At 28.8% G+C, this 16,760-nt stretch overlaps 4 protein-coding genes across 4 annotated transcripts; 2 read left to right on the top strand and 2 right to left on the bottom strand.

The window, feature by feature from the left end:
* Positions 1-850: 850 nt before the first annotated feature.
* LOC113386301 (radial spoke head protein 6 homolog A-like) lies at positions 851-7,994 on the bottom strand. Its single transcript, XM_026624090.1, has 6 exons — positions 7,988-7,994; positions 6,995-7,033; positions 1,858-1,884; positions 1,373-1,579; positions 1,137-1,294; positions 851-1,012 (listed from the first exon to the last, which is right to left on the bottom strand). Exons 1-6 carry the CDS (start codon positions 7,992-7,994, stop codon positions 851-853), a joined length of 600 nt encoding a protein of 199 aa, XP_026479875.1.
* On the bottom strand, positions 5,610-6,447 carry LOC113387033 (vesicle transport through interaction with t-SNAREs homolog 1B-like). Its single transcript, XM_026624789.1, has 2 exons — positions 6,138-6,447; positions 5,610-5,929 (listed from the first exon to the last, which is right to left on the bottom strand). The coding sequence occupies exons 1-2, from the start codon at positions 6,276-6,278 to the stop codon at positions 5,723-5,725; spliced, it is 348 nt and encodes a 115-aa protein (XP_026480574.1). The 5' UTR covers positions 6,279-6,447; the 3' UTR covers positions 5,610-5,722.
* A 209-nt stretch (positions 7,995-8,203) lies between the features above and the next one.
* On the top strand, positions 8,204-9,231 carry LOC113387031 (39S ribosomal protein L40, mitochondrial-like). Its single transcript, XM_026624788.1, has 3 exons — positions 8,204-8,345; positions 8,577-8,819; positions 8,919-9,231. The coding sequence occupies exons 1-3, from the start codon at positions 8,314-8,316 to the stop codon at positions 9,229-9,231; spliced, it is 588 nt and encodes a 195-aa protein (XP_026480573.1). The 5' UTR covers positions 8,204-8,313.
* Positions 9,232-9,706: 475 nt separating this feature from the next.
* LOC113386300 lies at positions 9,707-14,180 on the top strand. The gene is made up of 6 exons (XM_026624089.1): positions 9,707-9,832; positions 9,906-10,123; positions 10,197-12,843; positions 12,932-13,453; positions 13,519-13,853; positions 13,938-14,180. Exons 1-6 carry the CDS (start codon positions 9,771-9,773, stop codon positions 14,105-14,107), a joined length of 3,954 nt encoding a protein of 1,317 aa, XP_026479874.1. The 5' UTR covers positions 9,707-9,770; the 3' UTR covers positions 14,108-14,180.
* The last annotated feature ends 2,580 nt before the right edge of the window (positions 14,181-16,760 follow it).

The raw sequence follows: 16,760 nt of genomic DNA, 5'->3' as shown, positions 1-16,760 counted from the left end.
TTCCAAAGTGAAATGCTCCAGCATGAAGAAAAGGGCTAGATAGATTCACTTCAGGTACTGTTAATTCCTCTTCTGTTGGAAGATAAACATCAGTAGTGACAACCATTTTGTAAAGCTACCTAGATGATTTGTGATTGTTAAAATCCAAGAAAAAGACTTAAAATAAATTTGAACGACCAATTTATTAACATTAAGTGACATGACAGCTCTTCCGAAGTCAAAAAGTGGCATTTCAAGCTGTCAAATTGCATTAGTGTTACCAGATATCAACATCAACTATTTGAAAGGATTGCATTGGAGGCATTGGATTAGATAAAAAAAACTATTTCGTAAAAAAAGTAATATGATTAAAACTATATGCACTTACTATCAATTTGCTGACATTAACCTCTTCAGAAAATCCGATTTGCAAATTTTGGTACCAAAATTTGCTGACATTAACCTCTGACATTAACCTTGAAATATCAATTTGCTGACATTAACCTCTTCAGAAAATCCGATTTGCAAATTTTGGTACCAAAATTGAAAATAGTTTCTCCACAATTTTTTTTGTAAATTTTGATTTAACTTTGTACGATATAAATGTTTATGGTCGTAACGAACATCCTAAAATATTATAGACCTACGAAAAATAGTTCAAAGTAATTATAAAATAAAAGAATCTCGCAGTTTGAAATAATAGGCTGTTGCTAAATTTAATTTCTGATTAAGAAGCGATTGTATGCATATATAGTAAAGTTTCTACAATTAAGGCAAAATCAACTGATATTTAATTTCAAACATTAAAGCATCAATTGAAAACTTGAAATTCAAAATATATTATTATATATATTAGAATATGTCGACATAATCATTCTTCTTCTTCCTCCTCTTCTTCCTCCTCCTCTTCCTCTTCCTCCTCCTCTTCTTCATCGTCTTCCTCTTCCTCGGCTTCTTCCGCCCCTCCTTCTCCAGCCTCGCCAGCTATTTCCTTTAGCTCTACAGGCTTAGGCAAGTGAGCAATCCTCCATGCCTACGATTTTTCATTAAAAAAGTTTAATGCTAAAGTTTAGCTTCAGTCATCTTGATATGATAAGAAAGCTTTGGATAATTAATATGAATTTTGGTTTAATTTTATAGATAATTAAAATATTCACCTCTTCTTCAGCAAATGTTGGATCCGTCATTTCCATAATTTCTGGTCCAATTGGATATTCCTGTTGAATATCGGGCATACCTTCTGGAGAATGATTATGCGCATTGTACTTTTGACCCCAACCAATATATATAGTTGCACATATTCTACAAAATAAATTAGAACAATGACTTATCTATAAATATAAATAAATTAATGAAAATAATAATAAATTATCATTATTACTTTCCAGCAGACAGGCGTATGCACCAGGCCACAAAGACGAGCGAACTATTGCAACGGCTGTATCTGGTATGCAAAGAGAACTGCTTCGAACGGTCCACGCAGGCATTGATTCCAGTGAAGCATCTTCAGATAACGGCGTAAGCAATGGTGTGGACCGACTTCCTTTCTCGACACGATCGATGTTGGCATCAGCTTCTTCGTCCTCTCCAGCCATTTCTTCTATAATCACCTTAATTATTGTCAAATTTCTTCACAAAAAGTAGATACACTTACCGCTTCCGGCATATTTGGATTCCACCAAACCGTACGGCCTTGTTCAGAATATTCGGCGCATGATGGTTCCAAAATGTCATAGTCGTATCACAAAGATCCCTCATAGGCGGAGGCTCGTACCGAGGATTGACACTGATACTGTTTGGTCACCTGTAAATGTTAAAATTAGATAGTAAATGAGAATTTTGCCGTAATTAAGATACTGTGAATTCAGTATATCGTACCTTCCTCCTCTTCTCCTACTTCTTCTTCTTCTTCTTCACCACCGCCTCCACCAGCACCACCAAAAGTGTAATATCCGATCGGCGATACTTGTGTTCCAGATGATATACGAGCGATGGTCGCGCGCAAATAGTCAATTTCGCGACCCGGAAACGGAGGATATGTGTGAAGCTTTATATGAAAAAGTACAAATTATTAGGCTTGCAACGAATAGTATATTCGGCAAAATGCCGAATACCAAATATTCGGCATGCTCCAAAAACCGATTACCAAATATTCGGCATGCTCCAAAGACCGATTACCGAATATTCGCCAACTACTCGGCAGGTTTTTGGCTCTAAGCTCGTTTGTATTAATGTAATTACTATCAGTAATTGTTATATTACTAACGCGCTACATGTTTATTCAAATTTTATGCCTAGACTTTCAACCACTATTCGGCTACTCTTTGTTATTTGGAATATTTGGCACCAATTATACTATTCGGCCGAATACCGAATACTTGAATACCACATGTCATAGGAAAATAAATTGTAAAATCATGAAAAAAGAAGCGATTCTTTACATATATGTCAATGTATTTCCAATTATTCCTTTCATAAACTTTTAATATTTTCTTTTATAAATTCAATATTGTTACTTATATATAAGGAATACTAATCATAACAAAATAAATAAAAAATGACCAAAAATATTGTTTGTATATGTAAAGAACCAATAATAATTATTTGTCTGGAAATGCTTAGATTGAATATAATAAATGTCTTTATTGAACACACATTGAATGATTCATATTAAATATAATCTAATAAGTATCTTGTGAATATTCAGAAAAAAGTTCTTCACGTGTTCATTGATAATCCCAAAAGTCGATACCGTTTAAATTATTATGTATATATAACAACAAAATCATTTCTATTACTACATTAATATTCGGTGCAAGCTTACAAATTATACTTAAAGTATAAAACGTGCATAAAGTATGAACCAATATAAGGTATATTTTTGTACAACAGCACAGTTTAAAATATAAACCTATTGGCCTATTGAATTCTGTTCCAAGACTTACAAAATTAAGGTCGAGTAAAAAAGGAATGTCTAGAATTCCCTAAGGTAAATTATATTTTTTCTCAGGGTCATTCTGAATAATCTGAAAAGTTCCTGTCGACGTTTTCTCAAAATCGCCCGAGCTTAAGAAGTATTTCATTAAATTTAATAAAGACATGCGTTGATTAATGAGTTTGTCAGTTTTGCGCGACGTTCGGCTTAGCCTTTTCTTTATAATTAGCAGATAAATGCAAAATATTTTTTGCATTTTATCAACGTTTTTGACAAAATTTCTGAGTAAAGATCAGCTGGACCGCTTCGTCGCAATACATTGTTGACAAAGATAACGATTTTATTTAAATTTTAATTGATGACAAAATTCATTGTCATCATTGGTGACAAATTCTCAAATATGTATATTAATAATAATATAAATAAATTAATAATAATAATTATAATTTGAATAAACTCCAGAAGTTTAAAACATTATACTGATTATAAGGACTTACAGCAGCTCGTATCATTTTGCTTATAATAAATAACTCATATAATTAATATAATATTAGGTCAGTTACTTATTTTCATATAACATGAAATTTCTAGGTGTGAGGTATATTCAAATAATTAAAAAAAAATCTAATATACCTCTGTGTCCAGATCTCCCGTCATATAACGGGTAATTTTACGAGCCACATTGATCTGCTCCGGCGTCACTTCAGGTAATCTAATCCATTCTTGGGTCAAATCAGTAGTAATATAATACACCTAACAATATATGATGTAATTGTGAACCGCAGAAGAATTTGATAACAATATAAACAGGTACAAAGTTAATAACGGAATAATAGAACTTAACACTTAAAAGATACGGATCAAAAATATCTCGGACAATAAATTATTATTAAACTAGAATTTTGAATTTGGAATTCAGCACCTGGTTATATTTTAGCAAAAATTTTATTTTAACACATTGTTTGATTATTTTATAAATGGTTGTTGTTAGTTGGCGAAACATTTTCATATTTTGCCCAGAAGAATTTGGTTTAATACTACTTTTTATATATTCACTTATTATTACCTTCGCGTTGACTCCTTGTCCTGGTTGTTCCACTGGTATCTCTACTGGTGGTTTATATTGGCTAACCGGAAGAGGTGGGAGCGGAGGTCGTGGTTTTTTAACGGGAGCGCCTTCACCAAGAATTGGTTCCGGTTCTCTTGGCGGATATAAATCGGGATCAGCTGGTTCTGTCGGTTCCGCTTGACCCAAAGCTTCAGCTTGAGCGGCTTCTAAAGCTTTAAACTCTTCCTCTTGTCTAGCTGCTTTCTCAGCTTCTATTTCCTACGAAAATATATTCATATTATAATATTTTCTACTAGTAAAAAGTTGTGAAAACGACAGATTATTGTAAGATTGAAGAAAGACAATCCTGAATATCTATTGCTTAAGCACAATAATGTTGAGACTAATGGATGTTTTTATACTTACAATGACAATAAAAAAAATTCTACTAACTTACTTCAATTCTTTTAGCATATTCCTCTTCATGCCATTCACATTCGGCAACATAGTAATTTTTATGTATTCCAAATATCTTACCCCAAAAACTGCAAAAAATGTTATGAAATAACATATCAGGTATTTATGATTTTAGAGGCAAATAAATAATTTTGTATCATTTTTTTATCATCTATTTATTGGAATTACTCTCACTTAATTGTGGAAATTGCGGGATTTTTTGCTAGTTTACGAATAGATAGTTCTATGCAGAATAATTCAGTTCTTGGCAACCCAATGCCTGCACGCTCCCAGTGATAACCAATAGTCATCAGATCCGGAACTTCTGCAGGCATGTTATCCGGATCCAATGCTGGCTCATCATTTTCTCCAGGCAAAGGTGCAGGCTATTTAAAATATATTTAAAATTTATGTAAATAAGAATTACATTTATCTTTAAATGCTTTTTATACTGACCTGAAGAAAAGGCAATAGTTTTCTAGCTTCTTCATATTGTTGAGGTGGTATGAAAGCATCTTGAAGCATATCACCAGGATTGTAACGCTGCTCTCGCACATTGCGCGAATATTCTTCAAAAAAGTCTACTATATTTTCTGGTTGTTCAGATATTATTTTATTCAGCACTTCGGATAAATGATCGTATCTATATAAGTAACATTTTTAAATTAAAATTTATAGATTGAATTTATAGATATACAATCTTTACTCACACATTGTCTCCGGTTTCTGAACTATGTTTTTGTAAGAACATCTTAGCGCTGACCATGTCATGCTCCACCTTTGGCATCCGGGTCTCAGCATTATGAATTATTTCATCTTCCAAATTAAAATCCATGATTATCTAAAATGTATAGTTAGAAATATTAGTGTATAACATAATGCCATATTTCTAATATTATATATTATACTGACCTGATTTTAATTAACATTGATGTTTTGCATAACTTGATTGAATAAAACAAAGTGATCACAGTTATTCATTTATTATCATTTTTTAAATACAAAACATTTATATTTTATATACATTTGACATCTACAGTTATGAAATTTACAAAACATTGTTTTTAAAATATATAAAACTGATTATAAATATATTTCTAGCTTTGGCAAAATATTAAATAATAAAATACTTGCTAAATAAATGAATCTTTTAAAAAATATATCATCTATTACTGTGCTAATATTCATGGCTTATATTATTATATTATTAGTATATTAGTATAAAAATAACGCAAACACATTATATAAAATTGCAAATTTGTGATTGATATTATGCTTACAAATTAGATATTAAAATTAATTGGTTATCTAAGAAACCTTAAATAAACAAGACCAGAAAGTATAGCAGTTTCCAAGACAATAAGCAAAACCAATATAAGTTTATTCGTTAAAACATTCTTCTTAATTGAATTTAATGCCCTTTGTGTTTTTGAAAGTTCTTCATCTGTACGAACAAGTCTATTTTTACTGCGCAGAAGAGATTCTCTTTGCTCTCCTAGCTCAGTTATTATCTGAAAAATTAAATTACCATAAAAGATTGATATGTATAATGTTAAGACAAGGCCTTGTTGACAATATTTATCATGTGAAACTTAATACAATATTGTATCAGTTTGCAAATAAATAAATTGCAAAGAAAAAGGTGATGTATTGATGATACGATTTCAATTTCATATGTATCGAGATCTCATGAGAGAGTCCTTAATTATAATTTCTTACTGTCGTTCCAACTTCTTCAGTTTCTATAGCTATTTGATGAGACCTAGCGAGACTATCTGAAGTCCTTTCCAAGGCAGATACTCCTTCAAGAACTGTCCTCCTGTTTACATTATCCCAATCATAGTCAAAATTACTATTCATGATTGAGAAGCTTAAAAATTATTTTAGATAAAAAGTAATTCCTGAGAAATCTGTAGTCAGTAATGTTTCATTTTGAATTTATGAAAAATGTTGAATTTATAAATCATTAACTAAGAGTCATGATAAATATATGATATATTAATATAATAAATATTTTAAGCTTAATTTATTTGAGAGACACCCATATAAGTAACAAGTACTAAATATAAAAAGTGTATATGACATTTTAGTAGACAAAAACAATAGTGTGAGGGCTAGTAAGTCGAGGTCGAGGTCGAAGTTTTCCATTATTATTTCTTTAAGCTTTAATTAATAATGAATTTAAACATAAATGATACTAAATTTATTATACTAAAAAGTAACTGGTGGTGTGTGGCATCGTGTCCTAAAGCAAATTGCTGGAACTTTCCGTACCTTAATGAAATATTCGAGGAATATTAAATGTTTTCAAATAGATTATTATAAATAATGTAACTTTTATTATTCTTATTTATAAAAAGTAAATAAATGAAACTTAATCAATCGGATTTAAAATGAAAAACATTGCCTAATATTTATCACAATTAAAATTAAAATCCAAATTATTTTTAGACATCAATTTTTTTTTTTTGAAAATTAAAAAAAAATTAAAAAAAAGATAAAATAATTTCTTTTTCCAAAAGCAATTGTTCCCTCAACACAAGCAGAAAGTTTTTTAAATCATTCAAGTCGGATGCTTAGTTCCCTCATTAACTGCAATTTTTGCACATTTAGCTCTAAATCTCCGAAACGACTGAACCTGCCTCTGCCAAAATCTAATCACCACTCCCCCGATCATTACGAATCGAACGTATATTGAATCATTCAAATCGGTTAATCCGTTCTCTTGAAAACGGCACTTTTTGCATCATATCTCCGAAGCCGCTGAACCTGTCTTTGTCAAAAACTAATCAGCACGCCTGCTCATCATTAGGAATCGAATGTACACCCAAAATCGACGAAAATTTGTCTCCACACATACACACATCCATTTTATCTGATTATGAGGTATTCCAAAATGTTCAGAAACCTTTAAATGCAAAAATTTTCATTTTCGATTTCTGTCCATTACTATAACTTACTCTAAGGGAAGTTAATACTACTAATTTATTAAACTAAAAAGTAATAATGACCCTATATTTTGACTTTCTGTCCTTACAGTCCAATAAGTGTAGGAATCGTAATGAATTGTAATATAATATTAAATGCAGGGACGCGCTTTTCTATTTTGTGAGTAAAAAATTTAAATAGTGAAATCGAATTGATTGAAGTGAATTATTTATACATATCGGGAAGTTCATGGACTAGTCTCAAGACAAAATTTAACTTACAACTAGTTTACATTCAATATTTCGCTGTTATTCTATTATTTGTATATTATTATTTTTATTCCACTTTATTGTTTTTCTAGTATTATTTTTATTATTCACAAATTTTATTTATTTTATTTATTAATTTTATTATTTTTAATATTTGCTTTTATTATATATTAAATCATAATACGGATATAATTTTAATGAAAATAGATTTTGAAACATAAATTTAAGACACATTGAACAATTCTCTAATTTAAAATTGTTCGGCATTAAATTCAAACTAATCTGCATCAAATAGGTGACTTATCGAGGAATAATTACCACCTTTAATTTCTTTTGTATGTTCCAGTCTAGCTATTTCTCAAACGATACTACCCCTCATTTTATACTCTATTTCATTTATATTTATGTTATCGTTCATTAATATTACTAGATGTTATTTTATTTAGCAGTCGTAATAAATATTGTAATTAGAAAAAAAAACTTATTTGTTCATAAACCTATCAATACTAATGGAATGAAACATTTTTGTGACTTGATCCTGCACTAAATGATTCTAAAATTTTTGCATCAGGCAATAATATATTTTGACGTTTCTTAATTTTTTGGTTAATTACATATATTACATCTAAAAATAATTATCTTAGTTAAAAAAATAATATTTATGAACAAATAAACCGAAAATAATTAAATTAAGAATAATGTTTGCCTCTGTTTTAAGTTCCTTTCGAAAGTAAGCATATTAATAACAAAAATTTTTATTTATTACTATTCATGTGGAAGGAAATCAATGAATTCATATTCATTTTTTTATAACTGTTAATTTTACTATTTTATATATTAAGAGATAAATATACTACGATGATTTTTGAAACATAAATATAAGATACATTAAACAACTGTGTAATTTTAAAATGTTCGGCATTAAATAATTACCTTCTTCAATTTCTATTGTATTTTACAGTCTAGCTATTTCTCAAACGAGGCTCATTTCTATATATTCACCTGCTTGCATACAAGCATCACCATGTCTATATGCCGAACCACTGAAGAAAAAGAAGCGTATGGATCCACAAATTGTAAGACAACGTGAAGAAAGAAGAAGAAAAAAATTAGAGAAACAAATACGGCGACTTGAAAAAAATGCACGTCAATTGAAACCAATTGATGAGTTGGATGTACCACTAGTGTTAATTGATCAAAATAAGTAAGCAGTTTTAATTTCACAATATCACACATAATTAATATTTGTACTTGCTTTATTACCACAAACTAAATGCATGAGATCAATTCTTTTTTTTTTTAGACAAAGAACGAGACCTGTAGTAAAACACACAGAAGAAGAATTAGAAAGAAGAGCTATGTTACAAAAAGAGTGGACCCAAGCTCGAACTCGTACATACTTAGCAGATTACCAAATGATCGATAGAATATTAGCATCACAACGAAAAGCCCTGGATGAATTACGCAAGGAAAGTGAAGAATTGTACTTAGAAGCTGTTCAGATCGATCAAGAGTTATTACCGTTTACTACCACAGGACCCACAATAACACCCCCAATTAAAAATTATGAAAGCCCAGATGGGGAATATATAGATATATCAAAAAAATGGGATTGATTAACTAAATTATTAAAATTTTAATAATACATATATATTATATAAATGTTAGTTTTATTTAAAAAAAAAATCTATTTACATGAATAAGTGTAAAAAAATCGAAAATAGTCAATTTTTTTCAAAAATTTAAAAGATTAAAAAAAAATTTTAACTTTTTTAAAAAAAAAACTTTTGGTACGAGAAGTTCCAGCAAAGCCTTAAGGCACGATGCCATGTACCACTTGTTTGTTAATACGTTTGAGTTCTATTTTGTGATAAATAATTTTGAAAAAGATTTTTTAAATTCAAAAGTTTTCGTATTGTTTTGTTGGTTAAGAAAAGTTCCCGCCAAATTTGAAGGTTATGAAAGGATTTGTTTGACAACCAAAATACTTACAAATACGTTTGATAACAAAAAAATGAATTTTACACATTGTCTTAAGAATAAACTGCCAGTAAAATCTTAGCGAAACCATGTAATTTTTAATTGATATTGCTTTTTAATATATATTAAATTTTTTCTTAATATATATTAATTTTTTTTTTAATAACAAATAAAAATGGATGAAGATGAATTAAAAATATTTGAAGACTTACAAAAATCAGCAGAATGTCTAGTTTGGTAAACTTTCACATCAATAAAAATACAATTAAAATAATGAATAATAATAATCAGCATATATTTAACATTTTAGTAACAAAATATCAACAAGTCTGCTGATCAGTCGCTGTGAACATATATTTTGTGAGAGTTGTGTAAGTACACTACTGAAAAGGCGAATTGTTAGATGCCCCAAATGCAAAAAGAATTTGAGTAAAAGGATGTTCAGTAAAAATGAAGCTATTTCAGGTTTAATTTCAATTCTACTCGCTTACAAAAGTAATTCCAATGAAAATAGTGAACATGCCAGAGGTAACATAATTTTTATCAAATAATCATTTATTCTATTTTTTTTTTATTTTATTGTTTCTTCTTTTATTATTAGAAACAGAAAATGAACCTGGTACCGAATCGAATTTGGTAGTTAGCAACCAAGACATTGAAAAATATATGAATGAAAAAATTAAAAGTTGCCAAATAGTTGTAGATGATGATCAGTCTGATATTAATAAAAACAGTAATATAAATTATGACCAAAACTCTCAAGATTTCATAGATGATTTTATTTCTATAAGTCAAATACCTAATGTTCCTCCTCCAAAAAGAGATGTATCACCTCTTAGACTGCCAAGAAATAAAATTAAAACACAAGACAAAGTTACCTCTTGGTTGAATTATCATGGAACTGATTTTCTTGAAGCTGATCCATCAATATCAACGCCTTCAAATTTTATGGAAGATGAAATCCCTGATAAGGCTGCTGTACCAACGTTTACTGATGCTAAACAGTATCAAGGGCCAAAAAGCAAAGGTAATGCTAAAAAAACCGGTGGATTGTCAAAGGAATCCAAAAATAAGGAAGATGGAAATTTGAGTAAAATAGATATGGAATGTGCTGTTGAATTAAAAGATTGTTTCGAGAACAAACACAATGATGTACCTAATAAAAGAGGTGTGACAAGACGTAGTTTAACCAGAAATAAAATAAAACAGACAAATGAAAAAATAGTATCTGATTCAAATGTAAATCATGAAAAATCAGTTGACATGGAAGTTGATGAATTAAATGTTGATAAAGGTCCTATTATCAAACAAAATGATGATAATTTGAAATTAAGTAACAGAAAATATAGCAATGAAATCAATATTGATAATTCAAGGACCAATATTGTTGAAGAAAATGTGAGTAGCACAAAAGACAACTCTCTCGACAATCTGCAGGTAAAAACATCTGTTAAAAACAGTGTTATTTCAAAAATAAGTACAAATGTTGACCAATCTAAAGATAACGAGGTTTTAAGTGGCAATCTTTTTTCAAGTGCTGAAACATCTACATTTAAATTTAAAGTATCAAGAACTACACAAGTAATTAAATCAGATACAAAAAAAGGTAGCATTAGTAAAGAGCGGAAAACATTTTCTTTAGAAGCAAATACAGAAGATTTACAAAATATTAATGATAACATTACTGTGAATACTGAAGATGCTTTGACATTAATTTTCAATCAATGCAATAGAAGACCCAATAAATTGGGAATTGAAAAAACTGCTCTATTAAATAGTAAGGAAAATATTGTTTGCAGGTTTGTTAAACCACTTAATCTATTACCAAGGAGTTTTAGAAGAAGTCTAATTTCAAATCCAGAACCAGTTTTATTTTTTCTTAAGGGTTCGTTGGATGCACCAAAGATAGTACATAAAGATGTAGGTATGCAATGTACACTTATCAAGAACAATAAAGAAACAATTTTAAAACAAACAGCAAATGTTCAAACACAAACAGAAGAAATTCAACTTAATTTTAATAATGCATCATCTTGTAATAAAAATGCCACAGAAAATAATTTACACAAGACAGGTTTAGTTAAGGAAATTAATGTATATAAAGATATTAGAAATGAATCTCAAGAACATAATAAAATAGAATATATAGGCAATGACTTAATGTCCAATACATACACAAAGAAATGTAATTCATCACTAAGCGAGAATGCAGAAGACACAGAAGATATTCTTGAAGTAACAAATGACATACATAAAAGATTTAATCAGAAAAGTAAAGAGAAATCATTATCACCAAGTTATGATTTACCAGACGACACCCTTGTAGCTGAAACAAGCAAACCTGAAATATTATTAGAAAGTGATCAAATTGAAAATGTCATGGGAATTTTGAAAGAAAAATATTCATGCCATGATGATGAATTTGAAGAAACTACAATGAAAAATCAAGGAGACACTTCTAAGTCATCTAAAAGAAAACGTGAAGAAAAAGAAATTGATGAAAGGGAAATCAATATTCCAGCAAGTGGAGGAAACACATCCTTTTCTTCTGATTCTGATATACAATCATGTTTACGGCCTGTTAAATCAGTACAACTACCTGACATGTCCGATGACGAAATGGTAATGGATGAAAATATGACGGTTAAGTTTATTTCTATGCAGGATTCAGAGAATGATGACACAAATATCATAAAAAAACGTAAAGTGCAACAATTGATTTCTAGTGGAAGTTCATCAATGAAGGAGAATAAACATAACAATCCACTTGAAGAAGACAGTGAGCCAATGGATTATGATGATATACTATCGACAGTATTTGCCAATATTGATGCTGAATTAAATACTGGTTCTAAAGAAGGTCAAGACGAAGATCTAGAAACAAGAAAAGAAAATCCACAGTCTAAAGTTAAGCCTAATACTCTTAACAAGGAGTATAGTTCTAATAGAAGTCCTATGAAGCAGATTTTAAGTAAAAACATACAAAAGCCTGCTATTTTGTGTTCATCGACTCCTAAAATTAATAGTAAATCTAACAATAGTGCAGAAAGAAGGTCTTTAGAAATCTCCATAAATACTCTTGATAAAACCGCTGATCTTGATAAAATAGTAAGTGCTATAGAATGCAATTATATGCAGAAAGAATTGGACACTCAGAACCAAACCGATATTCTGAGCGAATTACAAAGGAATATGTGCAGAAGTGAAACAGAAAATGAGGGATCACAGATACCGCAATCACTTTTCAGGTATTTATATATTTGAAATGCATGTCCAGGAAAATCAATAAATGCTATTTTTTTTTTTTTTTTTAAATTAAATAAGTTTCTTTCACAGATCTTCATTAGTAAAACAAGGGCCTTATTCAAAATCAAGAAGGTCATTAATTTACCAAGACATCAAACAAAACAAATCCCCTCAAATTATGTTCAAATCTCCAAAAGATACATTGAATGAAACCATTAGCACTATAGTGGACTATCCAAAAGAAAACACTGAACCATTTATATCATCATTGAATAAAACTAATACTGAACCAGTTGAGATGGAAATTTCATCTTCTTTAGAAAATCATCAAAATCGAGCTTTAATGCAGCATACATTTGATGTTAGAGAGAAAAATGTAGAAATAGTTGAAAATACTGAAATATCTGAGACAAGGTTAGAACCAGAAATAGACTTTGTGCCAAGTTCCATGGAGACCAAACCAATTTGCTTAGCTTGTAGTTGCTTGTTGCAAGATGATATAATCTTAGTGAAAAATTTTGCTGATCGATTCAATCTAAAATTTGTCATGCAATATGAGGACTCAGTCACGCACCTTATTGTAAGAGTGAATAAAGAAAATTGTGCTGAAAGGTAATTATTTGATTACTTATTTTAGGTAGATCTGCGAATCTATATATACATATTTTTATTTTAAGGTCACTAAAATTCATAAATGCTATGGTATCTGGAATATGGGTTCTAAATAAGAACTGGATAAGCGATAGTTTAGCAAAAAAAGAACTTCTTCCAGAATACAAGTACGAAGTATTGGATATTTCATTAGAACCTGGACCAAAAAGAAATCGAATTTCATTACCAAAATCATTGTTCATAAATATTAAAGTTTTTGTGATTGGACCTTTTCATAGCACAAGTGTAGACGAGTTCAAATTGTTATTGAGAAATACTGGAGTTATGATTCAAAACAGTCATATTAGTGCGCAAATTGTTGTAATGGATGATGGAGAGCATACTAAAGAAGAAATTGAAGGTATTCTACATCATATTTACATTAGATTTGTAATAATTAAATGTTTAAAATCATTAACTAATTTAATTATTACTTGATTTCTAGAAACCTATAAACATTGCACTAAACCTATAGTGGATATGGGATGGTTCCTGGATTGCATTTGTCGTGGCCGTTTAGTGAAAATAACAGAACATTTGCTACTACCTGATATATCAGAAATTAATCTGAAAAACTATCCTTCACAAATATTCCAAGATACAGAACGGCTTTAGTAGTAGTTGATTCAGTGCCATTACTGATATTATGATGAACATGAGAGATATATATGTGAAATATAATGTTATGTCCCAGAAATTTTTTAATATGGTTAATGTTTTTAATATATTTTTATTTAAGAAAAATTGTTATGTATAATTTATAATTATATTTTAAACAAACTGGTATTACTCATCTATATAAATAAAATATATAAAATTTGGAAGAACACTGCATTTGTGATTAGATAAATGAATTAGAATTAGAAAGAAACTGAATCAAATATCAAAATTGCAAAAGATTATTCAACTATAAACTCATAATTTAATTGTTACACTAAATAAGTTATTAATGTTACTTTTAACTGCCTTATTGTTCGAACAGTTAGCATTTTCTAGTTGCTTAAAAGTTCTTCTTAAGGATATCACAACTTCTAATTATAAATAATTATTATTATATATAATTAATTATATATTTATAATTCACTTAAGTGTCATGTGAAATCAAAAAATGTATTTGGTTGTGTAAAAACCTAATTATTATAGTAACAACAAAGAAAATACTGATTTAGAATCTATAGTTTATTTGAACCCGCAGACAAAAAACAAATAATAATAAATAAACAAATGATAAATGGAACAAATTGATTTGTAGTATCACCATAAAATAAAATATAACTAACGCACTTACTAATTTTCAGCTGGCCATCTAAGTAGATTCAATAATTCTAAAATAACTGAAAAACGTCAACTAACTTTAGTAACCACTGTCTTCACAATATATAGCACCTATAACCATTAATTTATTACATTTATGACACTATATCACATGAGAAAATCACTTAAAAGTGATGTTTGTTGCACAAGGCAAATACGAATAATAATAATAAACATTATTGTGTTTATTATTAAGTTTTCCGCCTGCAGTGAAAAGTAAAATCGGAAACGTCAGTTGACAGTGCCGCCAACAAAAAAGAAGTAACAAGTACAAATTAAAAATATTTGAATCACATCGAAGTAAAAACACTCGGAGGCAATCCTAATAAAAAGTGCATCAAGTTATAATTTGTTTATATTTATAATTGAAGTGAATATAATTCAATTGTTGCATTTTTTGCTCCGGTTTGGAATGTTATATTTGAACTATTTCCCTAATGTTCAGTCTATTGTGTAAACGTACGTTTTGGTCCACTAGCTTATTCGGAAACAGCGCTTCAAAATGTCGGAAACCAAATCAAGTATGTATAACCTGCAGAATATAATTTTTTTGTTTTAAACAGAGGTATTCTTTAATAATGCAGGGATTAAGTCCCTAATTCTTTAATAATCCAATAAGGGATTAAGTAAAAATAGTATATAAAGACAAATTCTCTCACCTTCTTTGAAAATCAAGCTCTGCTCAAGAATTTTTAAAATTTTTGAAAATTTTTCCATGCTATTTTCATACAAAACTTTGATTGAATTGCGCACTATCTAAAAGTTAATATTAAGAGCTAAAACTTTCAGAAAATTGTTTTTTATCAATTTGGAACCATTTGAGCCCTGGGGAGCAAGTAAATTCGAAAATGTCCATATTAATTAATAAGGACTACCCTAATATATATATATATATATATATATATATATATATATATTCATGTTTATTCAATATGAAATTCGCTTTCTACAGTTGTATACAACTATTTATTTCATATGTATTGACAGATATGCATACATTGCTAACTATGATAGTTTAATTATTTTTAATAAATTGACTTTTTAGGATATCTTAATAATTTAACAGATATTATTCAGTATATTATAATACTTTTTAGATTTCAGATTTTGGCATTTGTACACAATTCAAATAAAATATTTATTTATATAAATATTACTCTCATTCTTTGATTAAATAAATTAATGGTAGCGTATCAAGAAAGCACTAAATCATAAAACTTACTTTAGAAATATGCATATAAATATTTTCAACAGTACGTATTAATAATTTAATTAAATCACATTTTTAGTGATTTTCATAAACTTATAGCTATTCGTCTATACAGTTATATAATTAAATTCACCTATTCTAATTTTCTAAGATATAATATCAATGCCGCCAACGGTTCATTCATATCAGCATTTTGAGTTTTATTATTTTTAATAATACTAGCTAATGCAAAAACTATATACATAACGAGATTGAAACTAAAAGTTCAAAGAAAGAAAATTTAGCAAAATAGGTTTGAAGCATTCTATTTGATCAGTCGAACAATTGACAAGTTACGCGCATAATATTGTAAAATAGTTTACTCGCAAGTAGAACCTTTGAATTTTAGAATCAAGTTGATTTTTTCTGAGAGCATGTTAACAAATCATTTGAAATATTTTATACTGTACGTTCTTCATTAACAATGTGTTTCATCATTTGTAGTATATATTATTGTAGATAGGTATGCATTGAAAATATTAGCGTTGTAAAAGAGGAATAAAACATGTGTGTAGTGTTGGGTAATGTGTATATTATAAATGTTTAATAGCATGTGTATATGTTGTTACATGTAAAATGTTGACATTTGTGTGTTATATATAGCAAAAATGGAGCCAATAAAGCTCTGAAAATAATTTAAATAAACATGTTAATTATAATAAACCACTATCAATAAACAATAACGTGTTTTGTAAAATATATCAC

Source organism: Ctenocephalides felis, unplaced genomic scaffold (genome assembly GCF_003426905.1).
Source record: "Ctenocephalides felis isolate EL2017-DRISC unplaced genomic scaffold, ASM342690v1 CF-g0.4_SCAFFOLD_03571, whole genome shotgun sequence".
In the NCBI taxonomy this organism is placed as follows: domain Eukaryota; kingdom Metazoa; phylum Arthropoda; class Insecta; order Siphonaptera; family Pulicidae; genus Ctenocephalides; species Ctenocephalides felis.
The sequence above is the reverse complement of the archived record's forward strand: the minus strand, read 5'-3'. Positions and strand labels throughout refer to the sequence as shown.

Bases quoted from the DNA above. Each gene is read 5' to 3' on its own strand.
- LOC113387033 (XM_026624789.1), bottom strand. From the start codon at position 6,278: ATGAATAGTAATTTTGACTATGATTGGGATAATGTAAACAGGAGGACA. The intron at 5,930-6,137 runs GTAAGAAATTAT...TTAATTTTTCAG, and splicing joins CTGAAGAAGTTGGAACGACA to ATAATAACTGAGCTAGGAGA.
- LOC113386301 (XM_026624090.1), bottom strand. The intron at 1,885-6,994 runs GCATCCGACTTG...GTGAAGAAGAAG, and splicing joins GCAGTTAATGAGGGAACTAA to AAGAAGAAGTAGGAGAAGAG. The intron at 1,580-1,857 runs GTACGATATACT...AGGTGATTATAG, and splicing joins AGTAGGAGAAGAGGAGGAAG to AAGAAATGGCTGGAGAGGAC.
- LOC113387031 (XM_026624788.1), top strand. From the start codon at position 8,314: ATGTTTGCCTCTGTTTTAAGTTCCTTTCGAAA. The intron at 8,346-8,576 runs GTAAGCATATTA...TGTATTTTACAG, and splicing joins GTTTTAAGTTCCTTTCGAAA to TCTAGCTATTTCTCAAACGA. The intron at 8,820-8,918 runs GTAAGCAGTTTT...TTTTTTTTTTAG, and splicing joins GTGTTAATTGATCAAAATAA to ACAAAGAACGAGACCTGTAG.
- LOC113386300 (XM_026624089.1), top strand. From the start codon at position 9,771: ATGGATGAAGATGAATTAAAAATATTTGAAGACTTACAAAAATCAGCA. The intron at 10,124-10,196 runs GTAACATAATTT...TTTTATTATTAG, and splicing joins AAATAGTGAACATGCCAGAG to AAACAGAAAATGAACCTGGT. The intron at 13,854-13,937 runs GTATTCTACATC...CTTGATTTCTAG, and splicing joins TACTAAAGAAGAAATTGAAG to AAACCTATAAACATTGCACT.